The sequence below is a fragment of the Varanus komodoensis genome, unplaced genomic scaffold (genome assembly GCF_004798865.1).
Source record: "Varanus komodoensis strain SLA01 unplaced genomic scaffold, ASM479886v1 scaffold1, whole genome shotgun sequence".
Lineage (NCBI taxonomy): Eukaryota > Metazoa > Chordata > Lepidosauria > Squamata > Varanidae > Varanus > Varanus komodoensis.
In genome coordinates, this window is record NW_025335268.1 from 13,045,203 (window position 1) to 13,071,026 (window position 25,824).

The following is a 25,824-nucleotide window of genomic DNA, read 5'->3' on the forward strand; positions in this document are numbered from 1 at the left end:
GGAAATATCACAAGTGAATCAAGAGAGCCAATTTATGCACCCCAGCCCTTGTTGCAAGCACATTGCCAGATTATCAGCTTGGAATTCAGAGGCCAGATGCTCTCTCTTTGCTCGTAAGTCTAACACCTATAATTTCGGGTAACTGAATGGGGAAACTATATTACTTTGAAAACCCTAACACAGAGAAGTCAAGGTATGCTTAAGCTTCCCAAAGTGTTCCTGCAATGTTTAAAGTACATTATGCCTCTCAGCATAACAAACTTGAAAGTAAGACTCTTTGAAATCAGCAGAATTTGATTTCTGAACAAAGGTGCTTAAGGGTGTGCCCACCTGATGAACTTCCTCATCTGATGTGAGCCTTGACACTTCAGTTCATGAGAATAATAATCCCTTGTGTGGATGATCCCCTCTGCCTGTAAGCAGAGCCTGCCAAAAACAGTGACATGAGCAGGAGAGGGAGGGAGTGACCCTTTCTGTCTGCCATTGGATTGTTTAAGTGCCATTCACAGACTGACACTGATAACCTGGCTCAAATTTCACAGACACCTCTCCCCTAACCCCCAATGCCACTATCCAGGTTGCATGGAATCTATATCCTCCACTGGAAAGATTCATGAATTGGATTATGTCATTAAGTCATTCAGATGCAGTCCCAATTTCTGTGGGATTCATTCTTAGAAAACTGCGGCCCCTATACCGAGGCAGATACACCTAAAGGACAACCCAAATGGGCCAGAATCACACAGTCTGGAGGAATGCTTCTAATCATCACAAAATCCCCCCAAAGTTCAGCCCTAAATTAGGGAGACTCCAGATCAGTTTGTGATTCTGCACTGGGTTGCCTGGGACATAACCAAAGAACAGCTATGCAATTGAGTGGGAGAATAATTCATACTTTTGAAATCTGCTTTAGGTAATGACCTGCTAGGTCTCTGCCAGATCTGTGTACTTTTCACAATGCAATTTGCTCAACAATTAGAGGAAGTAAGCTTATTGTTCAGTAGCAAACCAGGGTGATTGATTAAATGGAGGTAACTTAAGGAAAATACCTCTTTCCCCACCACACCCCAACTTCATCAACTGCTCACATGAAGCTTTATCATAGGAAGCAATCATTTCCAACCTATTAACTAAGTAATTTTTCCTGTGCTTGGAGGAAGCAAAGCACTGCATTCCTAGATATGATGAAAACTGCTAAATAAATATTGTGATAACTGGATATGGAATGTTTTAACAGTGCAAAGAAAGTCACAGAAGACAGGTCAAATCTTGATGTAAGTCCTTCTGCATAGTGCATGCTCAAGTCAATGCAATTCAAATTAACACTGTGGCTTTTATTATGCATTTGAAATGCAAAGCTGGCCTGTGAAGGCCAATTCATGCATGCATATGAAGTAATGAGTTCTATTGAGAACTCATTACTTGGCAACTCAACACTGAACATGAGAAGTATTCCTTGTAAGCCATGCAAGACTTCTACATGTGGTGTTTGAGCTGTGATGTCCATTTCACTCATGGTACAATATTGGTGTTTGATGCTGCAGATAACAGAAATGAATGTGCATGTGCGAATTCCATGAAAGGAATTGCATGCAGACTAACAAACCTATTAATGTTCTGACCCATTCTAAAGTCCTCGCAACAATGCACCATGAATGAGTGGATCCCACTGGAGAGTTATGCCTCTGGAAAACCCACTGGCTAAATTCCAAATTAGATTGTTCTTCCCTGACTACAGAAAAATCCCTTGGCAGTTTCAGCAGAGTGGCTTAGCTTTAGTTTCCTTCCTAGCTAAGTGTTGCATAATGCTTCAAAGCCTCTTCATGCTGGTATTAAGGGGAGGGTAGCAATACTATTTTTTTCTAGCCAATCAACACCATAAAAGTATAGTGCTACTGCCCTTGATTACTTCTGCTTTAGAACGAATAAACCCAGGTTTTCCACACTCACAGACTGCAGCATATTGAGAATTCAAGCTAAGCCATTAGGAATTAAAGGTACTCTTATCATTAGCTCCTGCTGGTCCGCCTGGAGAACTCCTACCCACTGCCCTGTGCTGTCTGTGTCCAGGACACCAGAGGCCCAGAGCGCACCTCAGTGGTGCTACAGTCGCCATGCTGCCGAGTGGCAGATGGCAGCACCTGTGATGGTGCAGGAGCACAGCCATGCCCCTTTCTCCACTTGAGCCACACTGGAGGCGGGGCTTAAGCAGCAGGGCCCTATTTCTGGGCGCCACAGACAGCCCGCTTGTGCCTTTTGGTGACTATTTGGGGCCTGCTTGGCTTGGCTTTTTGGGAGGCTTTGTGTTTTTGTTGTTTTGCAGCTGCGGGAGTTTGAATTTTGCCTAGATATGGAAGGGAGGTTTGGAGGTGCAGCTATACAGGGAAATATGGTGGTAGGGGAGGGGCATGCCTGTGCAGGAGAAGAGAGGACAAATATCTTACACCTGCCCCCTCTCCTGGTCCCTCCCCCAGACAAATGGAGCCTGGTAGCCATGTCAGTCTGCCCTCTGGCCTGTGGGTGCTCTTGCTAAATGCCAGGTCAGCCGAGAACAGTCCTCTCTCATCTACAACATGATTGTTGAGGAGGGGTTTGTATTACCGAGACTGGGGTGGGAGAAGTGGGGGAGGTCCCCTTTCCCAGCTGTGCCTACCTGGGTGCTTGGTTCAGCACCAGCGTTGCTTAGAGAGTCAGGAAGGGGTGGTGTTTATAGTCTATAAGTTACACTCTCCCTCACCAGACTTCCAGTCCACGGGGCTACTCAAACCAGAATTAGACTAGCAGGCAAGTCAAAATGCAGGCTCTGCCAGGCTTCACTTTTAAGCTGTCTCTCCCCAAGTCTGTTGTGTGTGCGGGTTGGACAAGGTCAAAAAGCTGCCATGAGTTCATAGATTCTTTAGCCGTTAAGCACAACTAAACTGGCACGTACATACAGCAGGGGGAAGAAAAACACATTCGCAAAAGTAAGGGTGAAGTGAGCTGGGGCCAGATACATTCAGTTCTACCTATGCCGGGATAAAAACAAAAACAAACCCACTAGCAGAAACATTCTGATCAACCCATCTATGGAACCGGGATAAACGTATGAGTGCAACAATAGTTCTAGAAGAGGGGAACAACCTTGCTGCTGCCAGACAATGCATAGAAGCCAGTAAGCTGTATCTTAAAAGAAGTGTTTCTTCCACCTGCGCCTTTTCTAAGGCAGGCCTGCTGTAGGGCTAAAATGGCATATGAAGTCCACCTCTCACCCACTGACAGGACATAAGGGTGACTTATACAGCCCCAGCGGCTGGTGAGCCATTCCGTGAGAGCTGGACACACGCTGGCCAGATTTACATAATAACCCTTCACCTTCACCCAGAGTTGTGACATCTGAGCCTGGGGAGTGCAGTGGTGGTCGGGGTGATTACCAAAGCTCCCAGAAACCCTAAATCAGGCCAACGCCACAGGGCGGTGGGTTAACCACCCCAACAACTCCCAGTGCTGAGAAGCAAATATGCAAATCCAGCTGGCCGGATGGCCTCTTAACCACCTTTGTGCCATGCAACCCCTCCCCCCTTTGACTGGTAGATGCTTGCTTGGGAGAAGCCCTGGGAGCCACTGCCAGGGAGGCAGACAACCAGGGAAGGGGAGGATTCAATGGTTTCAGGATGGCAGCTGCTCCTTAAGGGCCCAGGTGTGGTGGGACTGCCTTTAATGCCACCAGCACCTGATGCCCTCAGCAGTTTTTGGTAAACGTTTCTATGAAAAATAATTCACGACCACACAATTGAAGGGTACTACATTCTTTTTTCACCTTTGTTTTCCTGCAGGCTTGAGAACTACGAAAGCTGGGAGCACTCTCCAGAAGGGCAGATTTGGTCCACAGGCTACCAGCAACCATCTCTGGTGCAGGTTTTACTTGGCATGTAAATCCCATATTTCCAAAGTAAAAGCTGCACTAATTTGGGGCACTGGTTAGCCTAGATTTTGAGACTTGGGTCACATGATAAGCAAGCCACTGCAGGCCAAATAAGCCACCATGGCTTGTTGTGAGCCATGGTGCATACTGGGCACAATTTGCAGAATCACCACCTGGCCCTAGTTTATCCTGTTGTCCAGCACCAGGCAGCATTGTCTTTTGGGTGAAATAATCCATGGGCTCTAAACTGAGTTATTTGATGAGATCGAAATCCTCAGAAGATCCCGACTCAGCCCACATCCCAAGCTCAAATCTATGGCTCTGACATTACTAGCACCACACTCTGACCAACTGATCTAGTCAGCTAACAAGCAATAGAAATTTGTTTTTAAAAATTCTATCAATTTAAATGCTTTCTGTTAAATAACTTCAGACATTATAGACTACCGGTATTTAGTTCCTGGCTGGCCTGCAAAAATTCACCCAGTCTACTCCTCATTCCTTTATCTATGACCTGGCCTGTGGCAGCTTCCACATGTTTTTCCACATGTTTTTCTTCTAGGAACTTGTACTTCACAGTTGATCATTTTACTATCTGATAGATCAGGACCTCTGTAATATCATGGTAGAAATTCAAATATAGCCTTTATTTCCTTCTAAGGAGCTCAAGATAGCTTATGTGCCCGCCCCCCACCCCCGCCCCCCACACACACACTTTTTATCCTGTGAGACATGTTTGGGTGAAAGAAAATGATTTAATGTCTGAGTGAGGATTTGAATTCGGATCTTTTCAGTCCCTCTCTAAATCACTCTGCTGCTTTTATGTGGTTTTTGCTTGAAAGCCAATGCACATTTACCTGGAAGTAAACATCAATGAGCACTGTGGAATTTAATTCTGAGTAAACATTCTCAAGATTTTGTTTTTGTAGTCATTTGTTGCTAGCTGCTTTGGGCATTTTTCTTCTGTTTTATGACTTCCTGCTGCAATTCCTATGCAAGATCTCTCTCTTTGCTATATACATTCTAAAGTCACTGATAATCATCTGGATCCAAGATACTCTTATACCATAAAACCTACAAAGGTCTCTTCAATTGTTGAATGCCTGAAAGACAGCCTTCCTGCTATCCCAACCTAAGTTATACCAAGTTTCCCAATGATTTGGCAGGTTAATAAAGTGTGATAAAAAACCAAAAATGTACAATTTCTGTTCTAATCTATCAAGTAATCACTGCATCACTCTGGACACAAAGGAAAGTTAAAACAGTAAACGTGCAATCCCATGCATGATTACACAAAGAAAAATCCCAGAATTTCCAATATCCCTGCATATTGGGAGATGCACAACTTTTTCTGTACAAACATGCAAAGGATTGCATCCAGTAATAAATGATCAGTGGACAGAAAGATTAATAAAGGCCATCAGCAAACAAAGCTGTATATAAATGTTAATAACAAATACATAGAAGTGAGATATTTATTATATTTATACCCTGCATCTTTTTCTTTCACAGAGAACCCAGGGCAGTTTACATGAGCTTCTGGGTCTCCATTTTATGCTCACAACAACCCAGTAAGGTAGGTAAGACTAAGAATCAGTGACTGGGCTGAACTAACTCAGTAAGCTTCATGGCTGAGTGGGGACTGGAATCTAGTCTTTCCAGTCCCATTCCAACACTCAGACCACTACACCACAATGACTTAAGCATAGAGATGGGCCCAGCAGTGAAAAATGGCATGCCTTTGTCAATTATTGTCATGCCGAACAAGGCAGGCCACAAAAATAAGTGGGGAAAAGGGGAAGAAGTGAAGCAAGAGAAATCCCTGATAAAATAAGTATGGTTTGGCTCTTGACCCATCCCAACTCTTTTAGAGGGAACTGTCCAGTACTTGTGCCATCAAAATAACAGGATTTTTCAAATTTCCACTCTTCAAATAAAAAGGAAGTCCAGAGCTGGGAACAGAAGAGAGCTATAATGCCAGAAGTCTAACCCTTAATCCGTATTAATTTTAATTTGCAAAAATTGTTACTCTCCTGACACCCACTTAGAGGGCTCAGGTTGCATTTCTATGTTGGCTACTAACTGATGGCGCTAGTCATTTAACCGCTCAAATCTGCAGGGTTTGCAGGTAATGGCCACATAGTCCACAGAAATACATCATCTGAATTTGCAAAACTTACAGTATTAAAAGATGTCAAAAAGCAGATGCACAAATATTTGAATGTGTGTATGCCAGGGAAGAAACCAAATCAGAAACTCATATACTTATGATCTCTTATACCCGAATTTGGGGAGCAATTTTCTTTGGTTTCTGCCTGATGCTAAGGTTTCTTCCAGATTCTCCCCCGTTTCCTGTTCAGTCAATAAATGTATGCAAAGGAAAACATATGCTCCTACTATAGCCCACATTGCCAGCAGGCACACAACCAGCTTGGCACGTGTTGTGCAGACCACCAACTGCAGTGACACTTCATTACATGCCGCGTGCCTGGTGCCAGATGGGAAGAGAAAAATGGGGAACTAGCCAAGGCAGACTGGAATGATGGACTTGGGCCAGGTTCACCACTGATGGGGTGCAGATCTACCATACCAGCATCCTCAAATGTGCAGGAAGGCCTCCCTTTTGTTCCATGAATTCCAGGAGAAAGAGAAGACTAATCTCAGAAAGGCACTGCCCCATCTTATAGCCTGTCCCCAGGTAAGACATGGCCCTGGTTTCTAGGGCAGTGAGTGGTTAATATATAAAATGTTCAAGAGATTTAAAAGCTCTACAATGACTGCTTGCTTTGCTTTCTCTTTAACAGGCCTCAAAACTTGCACAATGTACTCATGCATACAAACAGCACTCTGACTGATGTGGTTGGGTTTGGGCAAAATGTTCAGTATGCTAAGAACATAAACTCCAGAACTCAATAAAATGTACTGGAAAAGGCTACCCCTACCAGGCATAAAAAGAGAGGTCAGAAACCTGTCAAAGATGACTGGCAGGGAAAGGGCAAATATGTTAGCCAAGGCTGTGGTTAGCTGGGTAGGTGATTAACTACCATGCAAAGATAGCCATGGGGCCAGACATCAAGCAAGAGAGTCAATAGCAAGACGTTCAGAACAGACGTAACAGGAGAGCTGATGGGTCAACCAAAGAGAAAATTCTCAAAGGTCCAGAGGACCAGTAAAGAAAACAAGACCCATATGACAGAGCAAAGCATGTGCAAAGGAATAAAAAACAAGCTGGGAAAACCTCTGGTTGCTTAATTTTCCATCATATGATTTCCTACATCTGAATTGCAACTTAAGAAGCAGGCATATGATGAAAAGGCAGCAAACCATTCTGCATAGTTTGGGAAAGGCTCCATGAATGAGCATCTGTTCTGTGACTGAAATATGCTGGTTTCTAGATCATAAATCTGGACATGCCAGTTGCTATTTGAGAATCTGATAAGGGAAGGGTGCTGTGTATGTTTTGTTTTTTCCCAGGCTACAGAAAGGGAACAAATCTCACTATAATTGCATCTTCCATTACACACAGTGCTGCTTTCAAAGTCCAGCTCAGAAATGTGGAGAGAATTAAAATGATAAAAATCAACAGGAGTAGAGGAGATAGAAAATTGGCCTAAACATCTCACTACAGGAGTAGCTGAGATTTTTCTAGGAAAGGAGGTTAAATGTCCAAGGGTTATTTGCTGGGCTGATCAATGAGAACATCTGCCTTTTCTTGTACAGCAAAGGCTGGATTCTGTAGCTAAAGGAAAGGCAAGGCAAGGCAAGGAGGAGGCAGGGGCACTGACCCACATTTTAATGCTTAGCACAATGATACGCTCGTGGCTTTTACAAATACAAATGCAGTCAAATGCAGCAGCAGTTTATTGTGCTTTTTACACAAGCAGATGGCAAATATCAAAAGCCAAGTTCTAGCCTATGGGCATACTTCAAGGGGACAGACAAAATGTTTGGCTCACTAGAGATTCTTGCTCTGAATCTCAAAAGGTTCCTCTGTATATAATGATTTTGTAATGTACACTCACACAATAGCAGACTCCAAAGTGGAGTTGCTAATACACAGCACACACTGCTTTTGCAAACATTTCCAGGTCGTTGATTTACACTGGCCAGCTTACAGACTGAACATTTCTAATTCAATTAAAATCTCAGCCCAGCCAATCAATACAAATGCAGCTTGTTCTACTTTAATGTGCACAAAGCAGAGGCCACTGGTGTGGGCAAGCCATGCCCAGGAGGCAAATGCTGCCACCTACAAGCCTAGTTTCCATTCCAAACTGCCACCGCCATAAACACTCACGGCTTTTTTCCACTTGGACACAGCCCAGATCACAATACTATCCAGGGGTTGCTTTTCCCTGCACTGAAGAAAAACTAAAATCGTACAGAAAAAGCAAAACATGAACAGCATCACTTGAGAAGCGGGGCAAATGTGTAGATCCTTTTTCGGCAAAGACGTGGGTCAGAAAGTAACTCTCTATGGCTGTACTAACTGAATCCAAATGGCAAATGATGTGCCACATTCATACTGTATTTGATCTGTAATTAGAGTTAGAGGATTTGTAACCCTGCCAATTTCTAATCCAGGTTACTTCCATGTATTTCAGCCCATAGTTGTATTCTAAGGCATGTACACGTTAAAATGCAATGTCTAAAAAGAGTCCTCTACAAATACATGTTTAAAACCTGTGTTCAATGTATATTTTTAAACACATGTGTTTAAATGCATATTTAAACCAAGAATTGGGCTGCATGATAGGCTGTGATTTCCAAAAATGGACCATCAGCTTTTTGTTTTATTTCTAGGCTATCCAGAGCTAGTCAGCATGGTCATGCCTATATCTCAATTGCTCCCACTTGGCTCACCCTGCCAGCAGGAGCAGATACTCAAGCCAGAGGCTCTCTGATCCAGGAACTGTGGCACATCTATTCCCTAACATGCCAAAGTTTAATGTAGGGCTTGTTCTCAAGTCCAAAATCCAGTGGCTAGTGAAGCTTTGATCCAGGCATCAGTCTGTGGGGTCTGGAGCAGATCATATCATACCAAAATTCACAAAGTTCAACTTACACAGGCATCCACATATTCAAACACCTATATCAGTCTGACTTGGATCCAGTTATAAAACATTTGTTTGTAAATGGTTTCCCTCATGTGAAAAGTCTGCCAGATGCTGAAAGCTGGAGGATCCTTCACGTTTTGAAGCCCTTGAGAGAAAGTCAAAGAATCTGACTCCCTGACAGCCAGCGGCTCCCATAAAGCTAAAGAGTGAAAGGCCCAAAACTTACCACAAGCTCAGAGAACCTTGCATTGAGCTCCTCTGCTGGTGGGATTGGCACAGAGAACTCCAAGAACTGTAGGGGGTTGTTGTCTTTGAGGTTGATTTCAGGCAGGTCACTTCCTCCAAAGCAGCAAAGAAACCCCAAAGCATGACGATTCCTTTTACGGGGAGCCATGGTCATTGTGATGTGAGGTGCTATCTAACAATCATGATCTGCAAAGAAAGCAAGAAAAGAAGTCCTTGAAATATAATCAAGAACCCAAACTTTTTGCCATAAGTGGCATGCTTGTTATTATTATCACTGAGCAAACTTTTTCAAGAAATTGAGTCAAGTAAATATAGGCTGTGCTAAATTGTGTTCAGTGCTATTAGCTCTTTTCTTTCGGGAGTGCTTTCGCCTTCACTTTTGTTCTTTGCAGAAAGGGTGAACTGCTAAACATCTCAGACAGTTTGCTAAATTCTGTTCCTTTTAATGCTGGCAGAGTTTTCATTATCTTAGTCAGAGGAATAACAACTAGTTCAAAAAAGGAAATCCCATGCGTTAAATCTGCTGTGCAATTAAAAATTAGCAATATTCATGGTTTCAAAAATTCAGCAAAAACATAGCAAAGCATGCCAAGAGAACAGGTGCAAGAACAGACAAAGTAAAACACTTGTATGACAGAAGTCCTGGAGAAAACATCACATCCTACAAAAATATCTGGGGAGACAGAGAATGTACAACAATCAGGTAGCGCGATTGATTGGGCCCTTTCAGATTATGCATAGTAGTTGAGAGCCCCACAGATCTTGAGTATATAGTGGAGTTATAGTCCAAAACAGAAGCCAAAGTTTCCAAAGTCCTACTTCTGTCTGTGCAGCAAAGGAACAGGGGAGAACACAAGCCTGACAGTTGCTGAGGCTCATTCCCATAATGATAAACCCTGTTATGTCAGAATGAGGCCTATGAGTTTGATGGGTATCCTTCCTTAACATTCTTGATAGAGTAAACATTAATTATAACACTCTAGAAACCTAGAACCAGTGTAAGGCAGTAGTTCCCAGTGTCTGACCTGGAGAAAAGACTTCAAATCATTATAACCATGATCACTTTAAGATGTTTTTAATGCAAATCACTCAGCTTAAGATCCCAGTTAGAGCACTGAGAACAAAAAAGCTAAATTTACATAACTGCTGCAAAATAGGACTAAGCTGAATGGGGAAATGGGCATTAATACTGAAATAAACATTACAGATGACATTAATACACCCAAAAATGAATATTAGACACAGGTCAACTATCACTTGTGGATTTTTCCTGCCAGTCATTTCAAAAGGTATTCCTAATAAGGAAAAACTTATCGTGTAAGAGGAAATTAAACTATCACGTGAATACTAATGCATTTAAAATTATAAATCTGTGGCAAGTGCATTATATGAGATACTGGCAGAGTGATCCTATGGCCCCTGAGCATGAAGGCTTATGGGCAGGATTGCACCCTCAGTATCTTAGACATGCAGCGAAAAGGCCCAGCTCTTGCATATTACAGTCTGCTCAGACAGATTCCTCAGATTCTGAGAAGGCAAAAGAGCAAAGAGGGGCAGAGGACTCAGCAGTTTGATGGTTACCTAGTGAAGATTCTCATAAAAAGCAGGAGACCAGGCCAGCTTGAAAGAGGAGGGAGGCATTTCAGAGTTGGAACAAGAGGTAGTAGAGAAGGTGTCGCTTGCCATCTGAGAGCGATGATTTAACTGCTAATCCTGCACTGGGTAGGAGGCTGGACCCATTGGCCTTTTTGGCCTCTTCCAACTCTACTGTTCTATGATTCTATGACCCACTCAAGAGGTGGCAGGAGAAAGGTCTCTGGCACTCCCACTTGCTAACTAACCCACAAGCAGCAGGGCCACCTGAGGGATGGAAGGATGAGAAGCCTCAGTGCAGGTTCAACATGGGCAGGTGTTTCTCCCACATCTCAAGAAGAATGCTACTTTGGTTTAGTCTGCTTTGTAAACTGCTAAATTTTAGTAAAAGAACTGTGCTTCTAAAGTTTCACCTGAGTCTGCTGGAGATGGAAAGAGGAAGGGAGAGAACTGCTCATGAAAACATAATGCAATCCTATGCACATTTATATAGAAGCAAGTTCCAGAGATTTCAGTGGGACTTAATGTTTAGAACAGGATAAGACAACCTGGAGTCCTCCAAATATGTTGGAGTACAATTCTTAAGTCCCACCACATGGACAAGGCTTATGAGAGTTAGAGGCCAAACTTCTAACCAAGTGCCATGTCAGCTAGTTCTGTGGCTCTACATCAGCATAAGGACTTGAATTCCGACTGGTCACAGGTCACCTCACCCTCAGTACTCCTTCTATACCTTCCCAAGCTGAGGATGAGGTTCGTTCATCATCTGGCCTTGAGGATGACTCTCCTGGAGCATAGTCCTTCAGGCATGCAGGAGCAGAAACTGGTACCAGCCGTTCAAAACTACAGTTACCTTCTGGTGCAGGTGAAGCCACTGAAAGACCAGCCTCTGCCAACTTTCCTAAAGTTTGTGTTGACTGTAGGCCTTTGCTGGAACCATATTCTGACATTTAGACAGGAAGAGTATTCTAACAGAATACTCTAACAAACACTTCCCGGGGTATGTTCTCAATAGGGTTCTGATGTGATTCCTGCCTAGTCTGACAGGATCAGTGCAGTGACTGTTGCATTGCAGTCTGCTTCCCCAGGACATAAGGTTGTCTACCCTCGGCCTAGAAAGAGTGCACAAGATTGCAACCTAAGCCTATGTTTCTGCATATATTTTCATGGAAGCAAATCCACTTAATTCTTCTGGCCTACTTCTGAACAGACATGTACATAATGCACTGCATATTGATTTAGAGTACTAATTGCTAGTGTGTGCTCAAACCTTTAACGCTTGAGTCACAATTACTTTTGAGGTGGTGAGTCACATTTGTCTAGCCTTCCATGCATTTATATGGATCCAGTGGTAATTTTATTTTTATTTATATTATTTCTGTACTGCCCAGTAGCCAAGGTTTCCTGCGTGGTTTACAGTGACTCATTAAATAGGATAAAATGCAATTAAAATCATTAACATATTATTAAATAATTTAAAAATCACAAAATTTCACTACAGCATGTAAAAATGAAATTTAAAAACATAATTTAAACAATAGCAAAGAAAGGTTAAAGGAGAAAAACCTGTTCAACAACTGACATAAAGCCTGCAGCCCTATTTAGAGGCATTAAATGCCTTGGCATAAAGGAATGTTGTAACTTGGTGCTCAAAGGATAGTACACTTGGTGTCACCCAGACCTCAGTTTCATAACTTGGGGGTGGGGGTCACTACTACCCATTGTTTTTACTAATCAAGCCTCCCTCAGAAGTGGCAATCAGAGGAAGGCCCATAATGCGCTAAGCAGAGAGGTGTGCCTGGTGCTGAGTTTATATTCTTTTCGGCACCAGGTCAAAACCTTTTTATTTAATCTCTATTTTAAAAATTAGTATTTTCATTGTTTTGAACAGTCGCTTTGATTGTGTCTTTTATGTAAATTTTTATTAAATTATGTCATTTATAAATGTGATTTTATTGTATTTCAATTTTATGTATTGTGAACTGTCCTGAGATGCCAAGGCATAAGGGATGCCATACAAAATTTTTAAATAAATAAATAAATAAATATTTTGAACATGGTGTCCAGGTAGACTGTGGCTGGGAGAGGCATTCCTTCAAATATGACAGTCCCAAGCCATGTAGGCCTTCATAGGTCAAAACTAGTAAAGCACCCCATTATGAACAGGAGCCTTCTCCCTGGTTCCTCTTCTTTCTCTCAGATAAACGTGCACAGAGAAAGGAAAAGATACGAGAGAGAGAGAGAGAGAGAGAGAGAGAGAGAGAGAGAGCGAGCGAGCGCTTCTCCAGTTCAGAATGGTGTTTACGCCACCACAGACATGGCATTGAATCATTCACTCAGCAGCTGCTGCAGCAGTGAATGGCAGTGACAGATATGGGGGTATCCTTGATAGGCCCAGTGCTTGGAGCACTGAAGTCCCATGTGCCACTGAGAACACCAGGAATGAGAAGAGAAGGGAAATGAGAGAGAGTAGAAACGGGGAAACTTCTCTCCCTCCCTTACTTTCTATCACCACTGCTGAATAAAAAAAGGGTACCACTAAGGGAGGCTGCCCATAACCCTCCAGACTTGGGGATTGCAAGCATCCTATGCAGGACAGGAAGGCAAAGCTTGCCTCCAAAGTCCTTCTGCCCTGATTTCAGCCATCTAATTAGGATGCTTCTGACAGGAAGGGATGGTGCCACCTCCTCCTCTCCTTGACCACTGGAATGATCCCTAAACTTCTTTGAGGTTGCTTTTATGACCTCAGAGAAAAGCCAGCATCGTTCTTCCCATGCCAGCTGCAGGGGTGGCACTGTTGCTCCAAATATGGATGCTCAGTTTCAAGGTCAAAGCATTTTCCAACCTCAGATCTGGGAAGCCAAGTTAATCTATGACCTTCTAGATCAGGGATGGGCAATTAATTTTCCTATGGGGCCACAGGAGAAACTTTGACAGTTGTTAAGGGTCAGACCAATACTCTTACAGCTCTGCTCAATATATATCTCTATAAAAACAGTAAATGAAACATTACAATGATACAATGAAAATGTGGAGCACAGAACAACACTATTTAATGAATATTCAAAAAAACATTAACATTACATGAAAAGCAATAAATTCAATTCAATTTAGCAGATCCTTCAAAATAAAATCAGTGCAGTTGTATTGGTTGTATCTATATTATGACGATATATATTTGCATTGACTTTTACTTTGCCAGTGACCTCATGCGGGCCAGTCAGGGTCAGCCATCGGGCCGGATGTGGCTCGCGGGCCGTACAATGCCCAGGTCTGTTTTAGATGCTGCTTAGGAGCCACAGGACCACTCTGGAAGGGGAGTTGGGAACAAGGCTTTAAGATACTGTCTTGCATAGGGTCTAGGCATAGCTTATAATTACATGGGGAATCAACTAAGCTAGTTTTCTTTGGGGATGGAATAAAAACAGTTTAGTATTTGAACTGGAAAAGGGAAAGTTTGTTTCTCAGCAAGGCAAAGAGACCAAAACTCATACAAGAAACATTTGAAAAACCCTGACAGAACATAGGTTGCTATGCATTTACATTAAATAGAAGCCTAACATTCACATCTCATCTTCAGCTTTCACAGAATGCTTTCCTAACCAAAAAGTGTGCAGGGTACCTCATACAGCGATGGAAAAAGGATGCAGGGATTTGCAGGATGCACAAGTGACCTGTAAGAGCTGCGTGCAAGCCTGAAGTTTCACACTCCTGATTTATTCCCCATTAAATGGCCTTGAGAGTAGAGTTGGAACTGCTAAATAAACTGCAGAAGTTCATGCCTGGCCTATCCCAGTGCATTCTGGATACTTAGCAACCAGTTCTTTGCCATGTTTTTTTTCTTAGAGTACCTGTCTGAAGAACCACCTGAGGAGCTTGTGGTGCCTACCTCCAGAAGATCTGTAACACATATCTATTCTTGATAGCTGGCTACAAGATGTTATTGGCAACCTTGGGTCTCTGCTTGCAGCCTTAGAGACAGGACACGAGGCAAGGTTTTGTTCAAGCTACATTTGGATGTGAGACCCAGACACCATCCGAGCAAGTTTCTTCGGTATGTCTAAATATACACAAAAACTTGGAGCCCACTGTACAAGTCAAGTTTGCTGTTCCTTACACACATCCTTGCCGAGATTTTCACCATTTGACACAAAGGTAAACAAAAAGCAGATCTCCTGGTGCTTTGGACTTCAACTCCTAGCATTCCTGTCCATTGGCTTCGCTGGCAGGAACTTTTGGGAGTCCAAGGCATCTGGGGATCTATCTCTGATCTACTCTTGATCTAATACATGATTTCCAATTTACATTTTAGTGGTACGCCTATGCTCAAGAGGACAAGGGCAAAGAACTGTGGTTGCTGAAAGAAAGATAAGTTGGGGTGAAGAGAAGAAAGCTTTTGGATCGTTGCACACAACATTGACTGTGAGCCGTACATCCAAACAGGAAGTCTCCTGCCAGGAGTTTGAAAGGAAGGATCTGTGCAGTCCATACAAAGCTGCATATTTTGCCCTTTTAAGGGACTTATTGTTTGACAGCTTGAAGGTTTATTTGTGTTATTCCCCCACACACACAAGTGCTTCATCCTTTTCATTTAATCTGCAGAATAAACCATATTTTGAGAGTAAATAATTAAAGTGCTCTTTCAAAAGCCTGGCCCCTCTGGGCACAAGGGAGGAAAGGCATGAGATGGCAGGTGAAGAGAATTGCTCCGTGCAGCATCAACAGCAACGCAGCTGAGTTTTGTCAGGCAGGGTGCCGCAATCCGTTCACTCTAACCTGCCCTGGGACACACTGTCTTGTTTATTTGCCTGAACAAGGGTGCCTTGTGCACTTGCAGAGGCCAAGCACATGGGCTAGAAAAATTAGCTTCGCACTGACAGCACCAGAGCTAACATACGGCATTGTATCAACTACACCCCAGGGATGTCCGAGTGTGCCAGCTCTTAACAACTAGAGGGTGGATGTATCACCCCTTGGCGCAGCTTCCCTCAATCCTTCTCTATAATATAAACTGAATTTGTGCTTCAGTTTTGTGCTTCAGCTTCCCGTTCATTCTCAACTGAGTTCACAGCAGGAAAGAAACAAAGCTGAAAGGCTCCCAGCTCTCCTAGATATTTGCATCAAAGCAGATTAGCATTCAAAAAATTAGCAGTGGCTTTTAAAGGCACATTCTTATGAATGTAGGAATTACAGTGCAAAAGGTCAGAAGCCAGCCTTTGTGTGGGATCATGCATCTCCAGCGGCCCACGCAGAAGCAAGCCATAATGCCTCTGTTACTATTACACAATAATAATGTGTGCCATGCCAGAGTGAAAAAGGAAAGGCAATGCGATTCTTTTCCAACTGAACTGGTAATGACTTTTATACCCTTCTTCATTTTCACTGTACATTCACAAAGAAGAAGCCAAAACATGCTTCTTAAGAACTTTTCCACCAGGTCATACCGGACACTTTTTTCACTAATATGGTATCTTCAAGGAAGGCATCCACTAATATGTTCAAACTCTCTCTTGCTATGTAAAGATGAGTTTGCATCAATGCAATTCTACCCATCTATGCTATAAACAGTTTGTTTAATGCTGTCACTCCAAGATATCCTATCTTATCCTGAGGCTTCAATTTGATTAGATGATTTATCAAAATAAATAAGATGAAAGTATACTAATAGCAGTTACTTCTCTTGCTACTCTGGCTAATCAAATGTGCAAACAGTACCATGGTCAGTACCCCAGATGAGCAGATGAGGAGCAAATACCCTAGGCAGAAAGCAGAAACATAAAGTTTCGAGGTCTTCAGGTTTGTGGGCAAAATAAATCTCTCCCCCAGATCCCTAATTAACCAGCTCAGTAATACATCGATCACTTTCCCAGCCTGGTGTCCTTTGGATATTCTGGCCTTAAACTCCCACCAGGTAAAGCCAGTATAACCAATGGTATGAAATGCTTGAAAGCTGACTCTCAGAACATCTGGAGAGAACCAGGCTGGGAAAGGCTGGTCTAGTGATATGAGAAATGTGCTGAGTGAGAACAGTTCCAAAACTCCAAGGACACCTCTAAAGGATGAAATCAGTGCTAAGGTGAAGTCAAGGCAAACATTTCTCCCTGCTCAGGCAAGCACAAAGTAAGCTAAGATAGCTCAGCCCCCAGCCACCTGGCAGAGGTCGAGCCTGAGAGCTCCAGCACAGCTAATTCATTTATGCCCCATTCTCAAGTCAAGTAGCCATTCCAACTCCTCTACAGCTAGATTAGTGCTCCAACCCAGAATTTGGCCTTGGTCTCCATTTGGTGGAGTGGTGCATGACACTCCAGATATCTGCATTATAGCTATCCGTAGGATTCCCCAGTGGCTTTCTTGCCTAAAGAAAGGAGAACATGGAAGCCATTGAGAAACTCTGCAGTGAGCCAGCTTAGCTTCAATGCTTTTACGGCAAGTTGTTGGATAAAATCATCAGAGCTCACACAAGTAGCAGAGCTATCGCAAAAGCAAAATAGTAAAAGCTTTACAGCATCCTTCTCAGTTACATAATCTATATTTAGAAACACTAATATTTTCCAGCACCCAGCCCACCACCATGGTCGGTGTCAGCATTCACTATGAAAGGAAAACTCTAACCTCTGGACTCTTGTAAAGTGTAGGCAGACAAGTGTGTCTGGAGGTTTTAAAAATGCAGGCCACTGGTGGAATCACAGGGTGGAGTACGCTACTGAAAATTTATAAACTCAGACAGATTGTGTAGGGCTGCAGAGCTCATAATACGTAGCTCCTACACACACACACACACACACACACACACACACACACACACACACAGATAAATGAGGAAAATATTTATATCTACAGATGGGGGGTGCATGTATAAAAAGAGAGTGCCCATACCAAGGTGGTAGGAAGTAGCTGGAAGACAAGGCAGCTTTGTGTCCTAAATGTCTAATTTAAACCAAGCAAGCTTCTTGCCCCCTCTTAAAAATACTTGTGATATTGCAAGGTAAGACTTTAAATTATTTCCAGTACAAGTGCTGCCAAACCTGAATGTGTGCACATATCCAACAAGCAAGTGGGTACCCTTGCCCTCCCTGCTGCAAATCATGAATGGGCTGTGCAAGGGATTTTGCCAATACTGGAACAGCTGGCTCACCAGTGTTTCACGCAACACATACCCCAAACTGGCCCCTTCACAGCAGCTTTTGCTAATGGGCAGGTGCAAAGGTATGAATTCATGAATAACACAGACCCCTCACAGTGCTTCGAGTGCTGGGTGTGGAAGGTGGCTCACGGCTGTGCCCCACATGGGCCCCCTGACAAAACAGCAGCTACTCTCAAGGGGGGATAAGCCCAATCAGCTTTTCCTGTCTCCTTTACCACACCCCACACAATCTCTCTCCTCTCCTAATGAGCTGGAGAGTAAACTAGTAATGCTGCCTCCCCCCTCCCCTCCCCATCCTTTGAAAAAATAGCTTGCCGTGCCTTTTTCAGCTTCCCAGTTGTCTCCTTGTCCTTTTAGTATCCTTGCCTCAAGGAACAACTAGCTGAAAACTTTCCCAATATACAAGCCCACACAGAAGTAAATAACATGATCTTCAATGCAAAAGTCCACACAGAAGAGGTGGGTTTAGTTTGGCTTCCAGGAAGGAGCTGCGAGTTACTTTTTTAGAAAGCTCCACTGCTTCATACCAGTGACCAAGCACATATGCTTAATGGATTTAAGAACACAAAACACAAATGAAACTTAAAGGACCATTCCGCCTGCACACATCACCTTTCCATCGCCTATGCTGCAGTACCAATAAACTACAGTTCTCATAAATGCCACAACAGCACTTCCTGAGGCATGGAAGGAGCTCTGGTCTGGATGCCCTTCCAGAGTGCACAACCTCTGGGGCCATTCTGCACAGAGTGGGGAGCCACGGACCCCACCCACTTTCCCTTGAATCTGCCCATTCAGCTGGACTTCAGGGGATGCGGTTCAATGGTCTCTCTTTCGTTGCAGGAACTACTCTGGCTATCACTAAACTGTAAACAAGTGAAGTTGGCTGTAAGTTACAGACAGACACTTTCCTAGGGTCGTAGAATAATAGAGTGGGAAAGGGCCTATGAGGAGTCTAACCCCCTGCTCAATGCAGGACTCCAGGTTAAACCATCCCTAGGAGATGGCTGTCCAGCTACACCTGGAATGCGTCCAATGTGGGAGCACCCACAGCCTCCCCAGGGAATTGGTTCCATTGCTGAACTACTTTAACCATCAGCAAGTTCTCCCTGCTGTCCAGCCAGAATCTGGCTTCCTGTAGCTTGAGACCATTATTCTGTGTCCTGCACTCTGGGATGATTGAGAAGAGATTCTGGCCCTCCTCAGTTGGACAGTTTTTCAAGTATTTAAAAAAATGCTATGGTATCCCAGTCTTTTCTTCTCCAGGCTAAACATGTCAAGTTTTTTTTTTTCCAATCTCTCCTCACAGGGCTTTCTTTCCAGTCCCTGGATCAACTTTGTTGCCCTCCTCGAATTTTTCCAGATTGCATCTTTCTTGAAGTGTGATACCCAGAACTGGGTGCAACACTGAAGATGGAGCCTAGCTAGTGCAGAACAGAGTGCAGAACACATCAGTACCTCATGTGATTTGGAAACTATATTTCTATTAACACAGCCCGAAATCACATTTGCTTTTTTTGCAATCACATCACATTGTTGGCTCACTTTGCAGTAATCAATAACAAAAGAAACCCTTTCTCTTAGCTCTCTATAGAACTAGTCCATTCGTGCAATACAACCCATATAAACATTGATTTCAGAGTAACATTTATTACTATTCTTTATTTCATTTCTATACTGACCAACAGCTGAATGGCTACAATCATGCTGAGTCCACAATACTTCTCACTTCAGAGGAAATGTGCCTCTGAATTAACAGGCACTGGGCAATGACAGCAGGAGAAAGCTACGTACTGCCCTGATGTCCGTTTGGTTGCATCCCCAAAGGCATCTGGTTGGCCTCTGAGCAAAACAGGATGCCATATTTGATAGGTCTTTAATCTGATTCAGCATTAGAACAATCCATGCAATAGCGGCCTGGATTGAAGAAACGCAAGCGTCTCTAGGAGAAGGCAGAGCCAATAGAGCTGTTATTACTACACAAAGAAGGTCAGAGCATGACATGTTCTCAAGGGGAAATTGTTCATGATCACCCAGTGATTATTATAATTTCTATTACTGTAGGGATGCTGCATACATTCTCAGACAAGATATTATCGTGATAAATCATCTGCAAGCAGTCCACGTGCAAGCACCCTAAGAGTTCATCTGCATGCTCAGAAAACTCACTTTTTTGTACCAATTTCAAGATGTGAGAGTGCGAAATTTTAGTTGTCTTTGCTTGTTGGTGTGTTTTATCTTGTTTTTAATATTTTCATGTAGGCATGCCTTTGGAAAAAAATCAAATACTTATAAAAAGTTAGTTTGACACACTCACTCATACACATGTGCACAAACAATTTATCATCATTCAAGTGAATCCATTTAGAGCCACGGGAATAAAGCAGCTATAAAGCACCAAACCCTGTATACTTCTAGGAAAATGTGTACTGAAATTCTCAATGGGAATTCCCTCCAGAGGCCTGTTTACCATAAATATAAGCTTCTTCCGAATTGTTCTTGGCTCTACACTTTGGTGTTTTCTGCAAACACACAGCAGTTCCCTGCACAGTCTTGAACTCACACTTCCACCCCTCCTTCCCGTTTTTCCCACTCTGCCAGGCAATGGGCTGGCCCAGGTCAAGCACTGAAGCCTGGATCCCTGCCAGAGATCTAATTATAACAACGTCCTCTTCCTCTGACAGGGAGTACGTGATTGTTTCTAATCCACTTGGCCCAATGACCAAACACAACTAACTTAATGGAGTTTCCCCAAGTCTTATCAGATGCTTTAGCAACACATTAAATCTGTTCCAACTGCCCACACAGACAGGGTAAGCCTCCTCCAATAGTGCCTCTACATCTTTTGTTTCCTTTGCAGAAGTAGAGAAGCACAGCCAGAAAATAAAATCTTGTTATCTTTCTCAGTGTAACATTTCATACATTCGAGGTGCGGTGCTCCATCGTCCTAAAAGTCAGAACATTTGAGCTATTGCGATAATTTGAGCTATTGCGATAATTGGCCAGGGCGACTTCCTTTTATATTGGCCGGGGCGACTTCCTTTTATATTGTTATTTATTTTATATTGTTAATTTTATATTGTTATTTTTGTATTTTTATTGTATTTTATTTTGTGTTGTGAGCCGCCCCAAGGCTTCGGCAAGGGGCGACATAGAAATGTTTTAATGACTAAATAGATAGATAGATAGATAGATAGATAGATAGATAGATAGATAGATAGCATGTGAACAATGCTTTTCACTGCAGCTCCCTTGATGGGCTTCTCATGTCATTAAAATAACTGCAGAGCTGAACCTCTGGCTCTGCCCTTGGCAGCATGCAGCTTGTCTCAGATCCATCCCCACAAGGCATACACTAGCCTAGATGCCTGAGGTAGGAAGCCTTGTTGCTATATGCCATCAAGTTGTCTTGAACCTATGACAACCTAGTATTGAATGAAAGCCTTCCAAAATGTCCTGTTCATGACAACTTCATTCAGTTATTCCAAGGCTGTGGCTTCCTTTATGAATTTAGCCCATTTCATACTTGGACTTCTCATTCATCGTCTTCCTTTGAGTGTCCCTAGCTTGACTGCCTTTCTCCAGAGTCTTGCCTTCTCACGATTTGTTCAGAGTACACCAAATTCTGTTCCTGGTATGCTGCACACACAGCAAAGATTTATGTGCTTCAGCTTCTCTGCCTTTGTAATCTCGGATAATCTAAGGATCAATTGACAGCACCTCAGTCAGAGTTTCAGAATTGTACTTTACTTCCCTATTCCCCTCTCATTAATATATCCAGAAATCACTGTCAGTATAGGACTTGCTCTTCTCAAGGTCGAAGAAATACCCAAGGACTGCTAGACCTGTGGATACGAAGGGGGAAAACTGGACTCTATTGTCCTAAGTGGCTATTAAAACCATTTAAAATTCTTCAAAGATGCAAACAAGCATATTTGAAACTTGCCTCTTAATGCCACTTAAAGCTGGCTCATAGGCTATGAAAAGCTTGCAAGAGGCCACTTCTGAGAGATGATGCTTTAAATCACACTCTTAATCCACTAAGCAAAAGAAGAAGAAGAAAGCCATTCCATCTTCTGTTGGATTTGATCAGCCCAGTAATGAATTGCCCACACATTCAGAAGTGACATTTAGACCCAATACAAAACATGAGAAACTAAAAATTGAGCTAATTGTTAGAAGCAGGACTGAAATTCTTCCAAAGATCTCTGACCAAACATTCCAATGGCTTAAGACTATTTCAAGTAACCCTACAAATGCATGTGTGTCTTGAATGTACATGTCTCTTTTCATGGTTCTTAAAGCAATGTGGAAAGAAAGTGAAAGAGGGTTATTTTCATACTTATTAGTTACGGTGCTTCCAGACAGTACATATAAACATACCTCTTCTGAAACCAACCCAATTGCTGTCTTTGTCTCCTCATACAAGGTCTATCTACAATTGGAACAGGAGAGGGAAGCAGGGGTGCCACCTTTTGTAAACTTTCTTTGATCAGTCCAAATGTGCACCTAAGGAATACTTTATACAGCACAACCCTGTTAATGAATGATAATAGATGCACACATTCTTAGATCTCCGCTTTACATTTGTGCTGTACCTGCAGGTATCAATCAGATATCAAGTCCCTGATGTTGATTTAAAAATACGACATTATGAGATCAGTGGGGCTGCTTTTGTTTCTGAATTTAAAATCTTACTACTCAAGCTTATGTGTATCTACTCAGACAAAAGTTCAAGTTCAATGACTCTTGTTGTTGTTACTTGCAAAGTCACATCCGACCCATCGCGACCTCATGGACAACATTTCTCCAGGCCTTCCTGTCCTCCACCATCCCCCGGAGTCCACTTATGCTCACGCCGACTGCTTCAGTGACTCCATCAAGCCACCTCATCCTCTGCCGTTCCCTTCTTCTTTTGCCATCTATTGTTCCCAGCATTAGGCTCTTCTCCAGGGAGTCCTTCCTTCTCATTAGGTGGCCAAAGTGAGTTTCATCTTCAGTATCTGGTCTTCTAAAGAGCAGTCAGGGTTGATCTCCTCTAGGACTGACCGGTTTGATCGCCTTGTGGTCCAAGGGACTCGCAGGAGTCTCCTCCAGCACCACGATTCAAAGGCCTCAATTCTTCAGCTCAGCCTTCCTTATGGTCCAGCTTCCACAACCATACATTGCAACTGGGAAAACCATAGCCTTGACTATATGCACTTTTGTTGACAGGGTGATGTCTCTTACTCCCGGGTATACGAGTGTGGGTATGCACATGTGATTGCAGCCTTAATGGGCTCGCAATGCCATTCAATGCCCCTGCTCACACATGCATACAATGTAATAGCACATCTAGCCACCAAATATCATCAAAAGCTTCAATCAGAGGGTCTTCTTGGGAGCAACATTCCAGGATTTGCAAGAAAAGTAGAAATAGTTGTGAGAAGACAAGAGAAACTATCCCAGGCAGGTTTCATAAATGCTTACTTAGGATCAGATTATTAAGCCACCAGTAGGGCTTAAGGCTCTCGTAGGTTGAGATATGCATGATTCTAAAATCACGCATATCTCAAAACTAATTTTGTTTAGACAGTATCAGAGTCTGGAGATAGAGGAACAAAGTGCTGCAACGCATTAAAAACTAGTGAAGGCTTCTTTCCAACAGGAGTAACCCCACAGGACTGCCCCCTAAAAGAATTAATGCAGCATACGTTTTTATTGTGGCATAAGCTGGTGCTCTCAAGTTGTAAAACAAAGCAGAGATCTCTACTATCTTTTCTTAGCTTTCTCAATTACTCAGTCATGCCACGTTGACGTGTAATGCAACACGGCAACGATAATAAAAATATTTCTCAAAACCAGTTGGCTAGCCAAATACAGTCACCCAGATTGAAACTCAGCCAGGTCACTGAGGCTCACACCCCTACAATGACATGATTGGAAGAGATTAGCACCATCCTCCACAAATTCATACAAAGTCAGTTTACATAACGCTTGGAAATTGATAGTTTCATGCTTTGTGAAGGAAAGGAATTTATCTGAGGGTTTTCATGCCCACATACACAGAACCATTAATTTAGAGAGAGGCGCCCGTTGCATGCGGATGCTGTTCTCTCTGCAGGACCTCTACGACTAAGGAAGCACCAAGAACAAATCAATAAATAAAGGCAAGAAACCCCCAGAGGTTCTACAGATGTCATCCAACAGCTAATGCAAACCTAGGACTATCCGTCTGAGTAGTCATGTCACTGCAGATACACTCCAGGGAGTCAAGCATTTTTGGACTTGGAGCAAGCAACTTATTGTCAAAACACACACTGCCACAGATAGGGGTGGAAAGCTGTCCAACTGCAGACTGTTGTGCTGTCTCACAACAGACAGACGGACAGACAGACACACACACACACATTTTACATACGGGGAACAAAAAGCATCCCCTATTCAGTTGCCTGCTACTTACTCTGCCACAGACTTTAATAAACAGGCTAAGAGGATTTTGTTTGTTTGTTTGTTTAGTCGCAAAGTCATGCCTGACCCATCACGACCCCAAGGACAACATTCCTCCAGGCTCTCCTGTCCTTCACCATCCCTTGGGAGTTCACCCAAGCCCACACCCACTGCCCCAGTGACTCCATCTAGCCATCTCAGCCTTTGGCTAAGAGGACGCTGAACCATACATGCATGTAACACATATTTTTAATGGAACAATATGAATGGCTACCCACTACAGAGAGAGGTGGGGGAATAATTAATTATAAGACGATGGTACACCAGCAGTGACCAGAAAATGTCCTGATTCTGGTCTCACTTCTTCAAATACTTTTTAACAATGCCATACCAATATTTAAAGCAACTTCCCCAATGCTGGCCATGGAGACTTGAAATGATGGGAGTCACTGTCCAACACAACTGTATTGTGTTTTCCCCCTTCAGTTCAGTTTCTCCCTTCTCACTTTCAAAATAACAGACCATTCTTTGGCCAAAGCTCAATTTTTCCAATGCATATCCAAGCAAACTATAGCCAGTGAAGAAAGAGTCTCTGAGCAGGCACAGAGCGGTTCACTGAACCCAAACCAGAAACTATTTTCAAGAAGTCTCCTTTTGAGGAACATGGATCTGGCCCTCTGAGGACGGACAACTCTCCTAGCTGCACGCATTGGCTAAGCCTCCTCTCCCATGCCCCCTCCCAGCTCTTGCAGTCCCTGACAGTTCTCAGGGTCTCCCCAAACACCTGGAGACAGTGGCCTTGAGAAAAGCTCTTTCACCTCCACCATCTCTATGTCTGGAGGCCTCATTTCCCAGGCCTCATCCTCTGCTCCTGACACATGTGCCAAGAACAGCTGCCTCTTTCATTCCCAGCAATCTGGAGGGTACCAGGCTGGGAAAGGCTGACTTAAAGCAACAGATGGGTTGGATTTGGTTTTTGGTTTGGTTTCCTTTTGAGAACCTTCTATTTAAGGACAATTAACATCCTGCAGGATTTTGCTGGAAATGCAGGTACATTCTCCCTCTATTGCAGAGGCATGCCACCGATCAGGCATGCTATTTCTAATAACCATTAGCAAGTTAGAGGTTGGTGGCTCTCCTTTCTGCCACTTACGTTACAAAGCCATTACCTCCAACAGCACAGCAATTTCTTTTGGTCAGATTGGGGAGAAAATCAGCAAACCAGAAGTATTTTCTTTGAAGTTGCTTCTGTATATCAAGAGAAAAAAATGCCAAGACTCAATGCACTCCCAAATTCAGCTTAAGGACTAGGGAATTTGGCCACTTCCAAGCTGTGACCAACTTTGCATTCCCTCTGACGATTTTTTTTTAAAGGTTAAGAATGGTATTTCACTGCACGTTTTTATTTTCATTCAGCATTTTGGAGAAGGGATAATCCAGGTTCAATGACCCTG

The 25,824-nt window shown here is 43.1% G+C and overlaps 1 protein-coding gene across 10 annotated transcripts in view; it reads right to left on the reverse strand.

Moving 5' to 3' along the window:
- Positions 1-25,824, reverse strand: part of DAAM2 (dishevelled associated activator of morphogenesis 2) — a 273,375-nt gene that overhangs the window by 149,222 nt on the left and 98,329 nt on the right. For all 10 annotated transcript variants that reach the window (XM_044442145.1, XM_044441957.1, XM_044442055.1 and 7 more), the window contains one exon: positions 9,185-9,390. In XM_044442145.1, coding sequence (XP_044298080.1) covers positions 9,185-9,358 — 174 coding nt within the window. In that variant the 5' untranslated portion in view covers positions 9,359-9,390. The remainder of the gene's footprint in view (positions 1-9,184; positions 9,391-25,824) is intronic.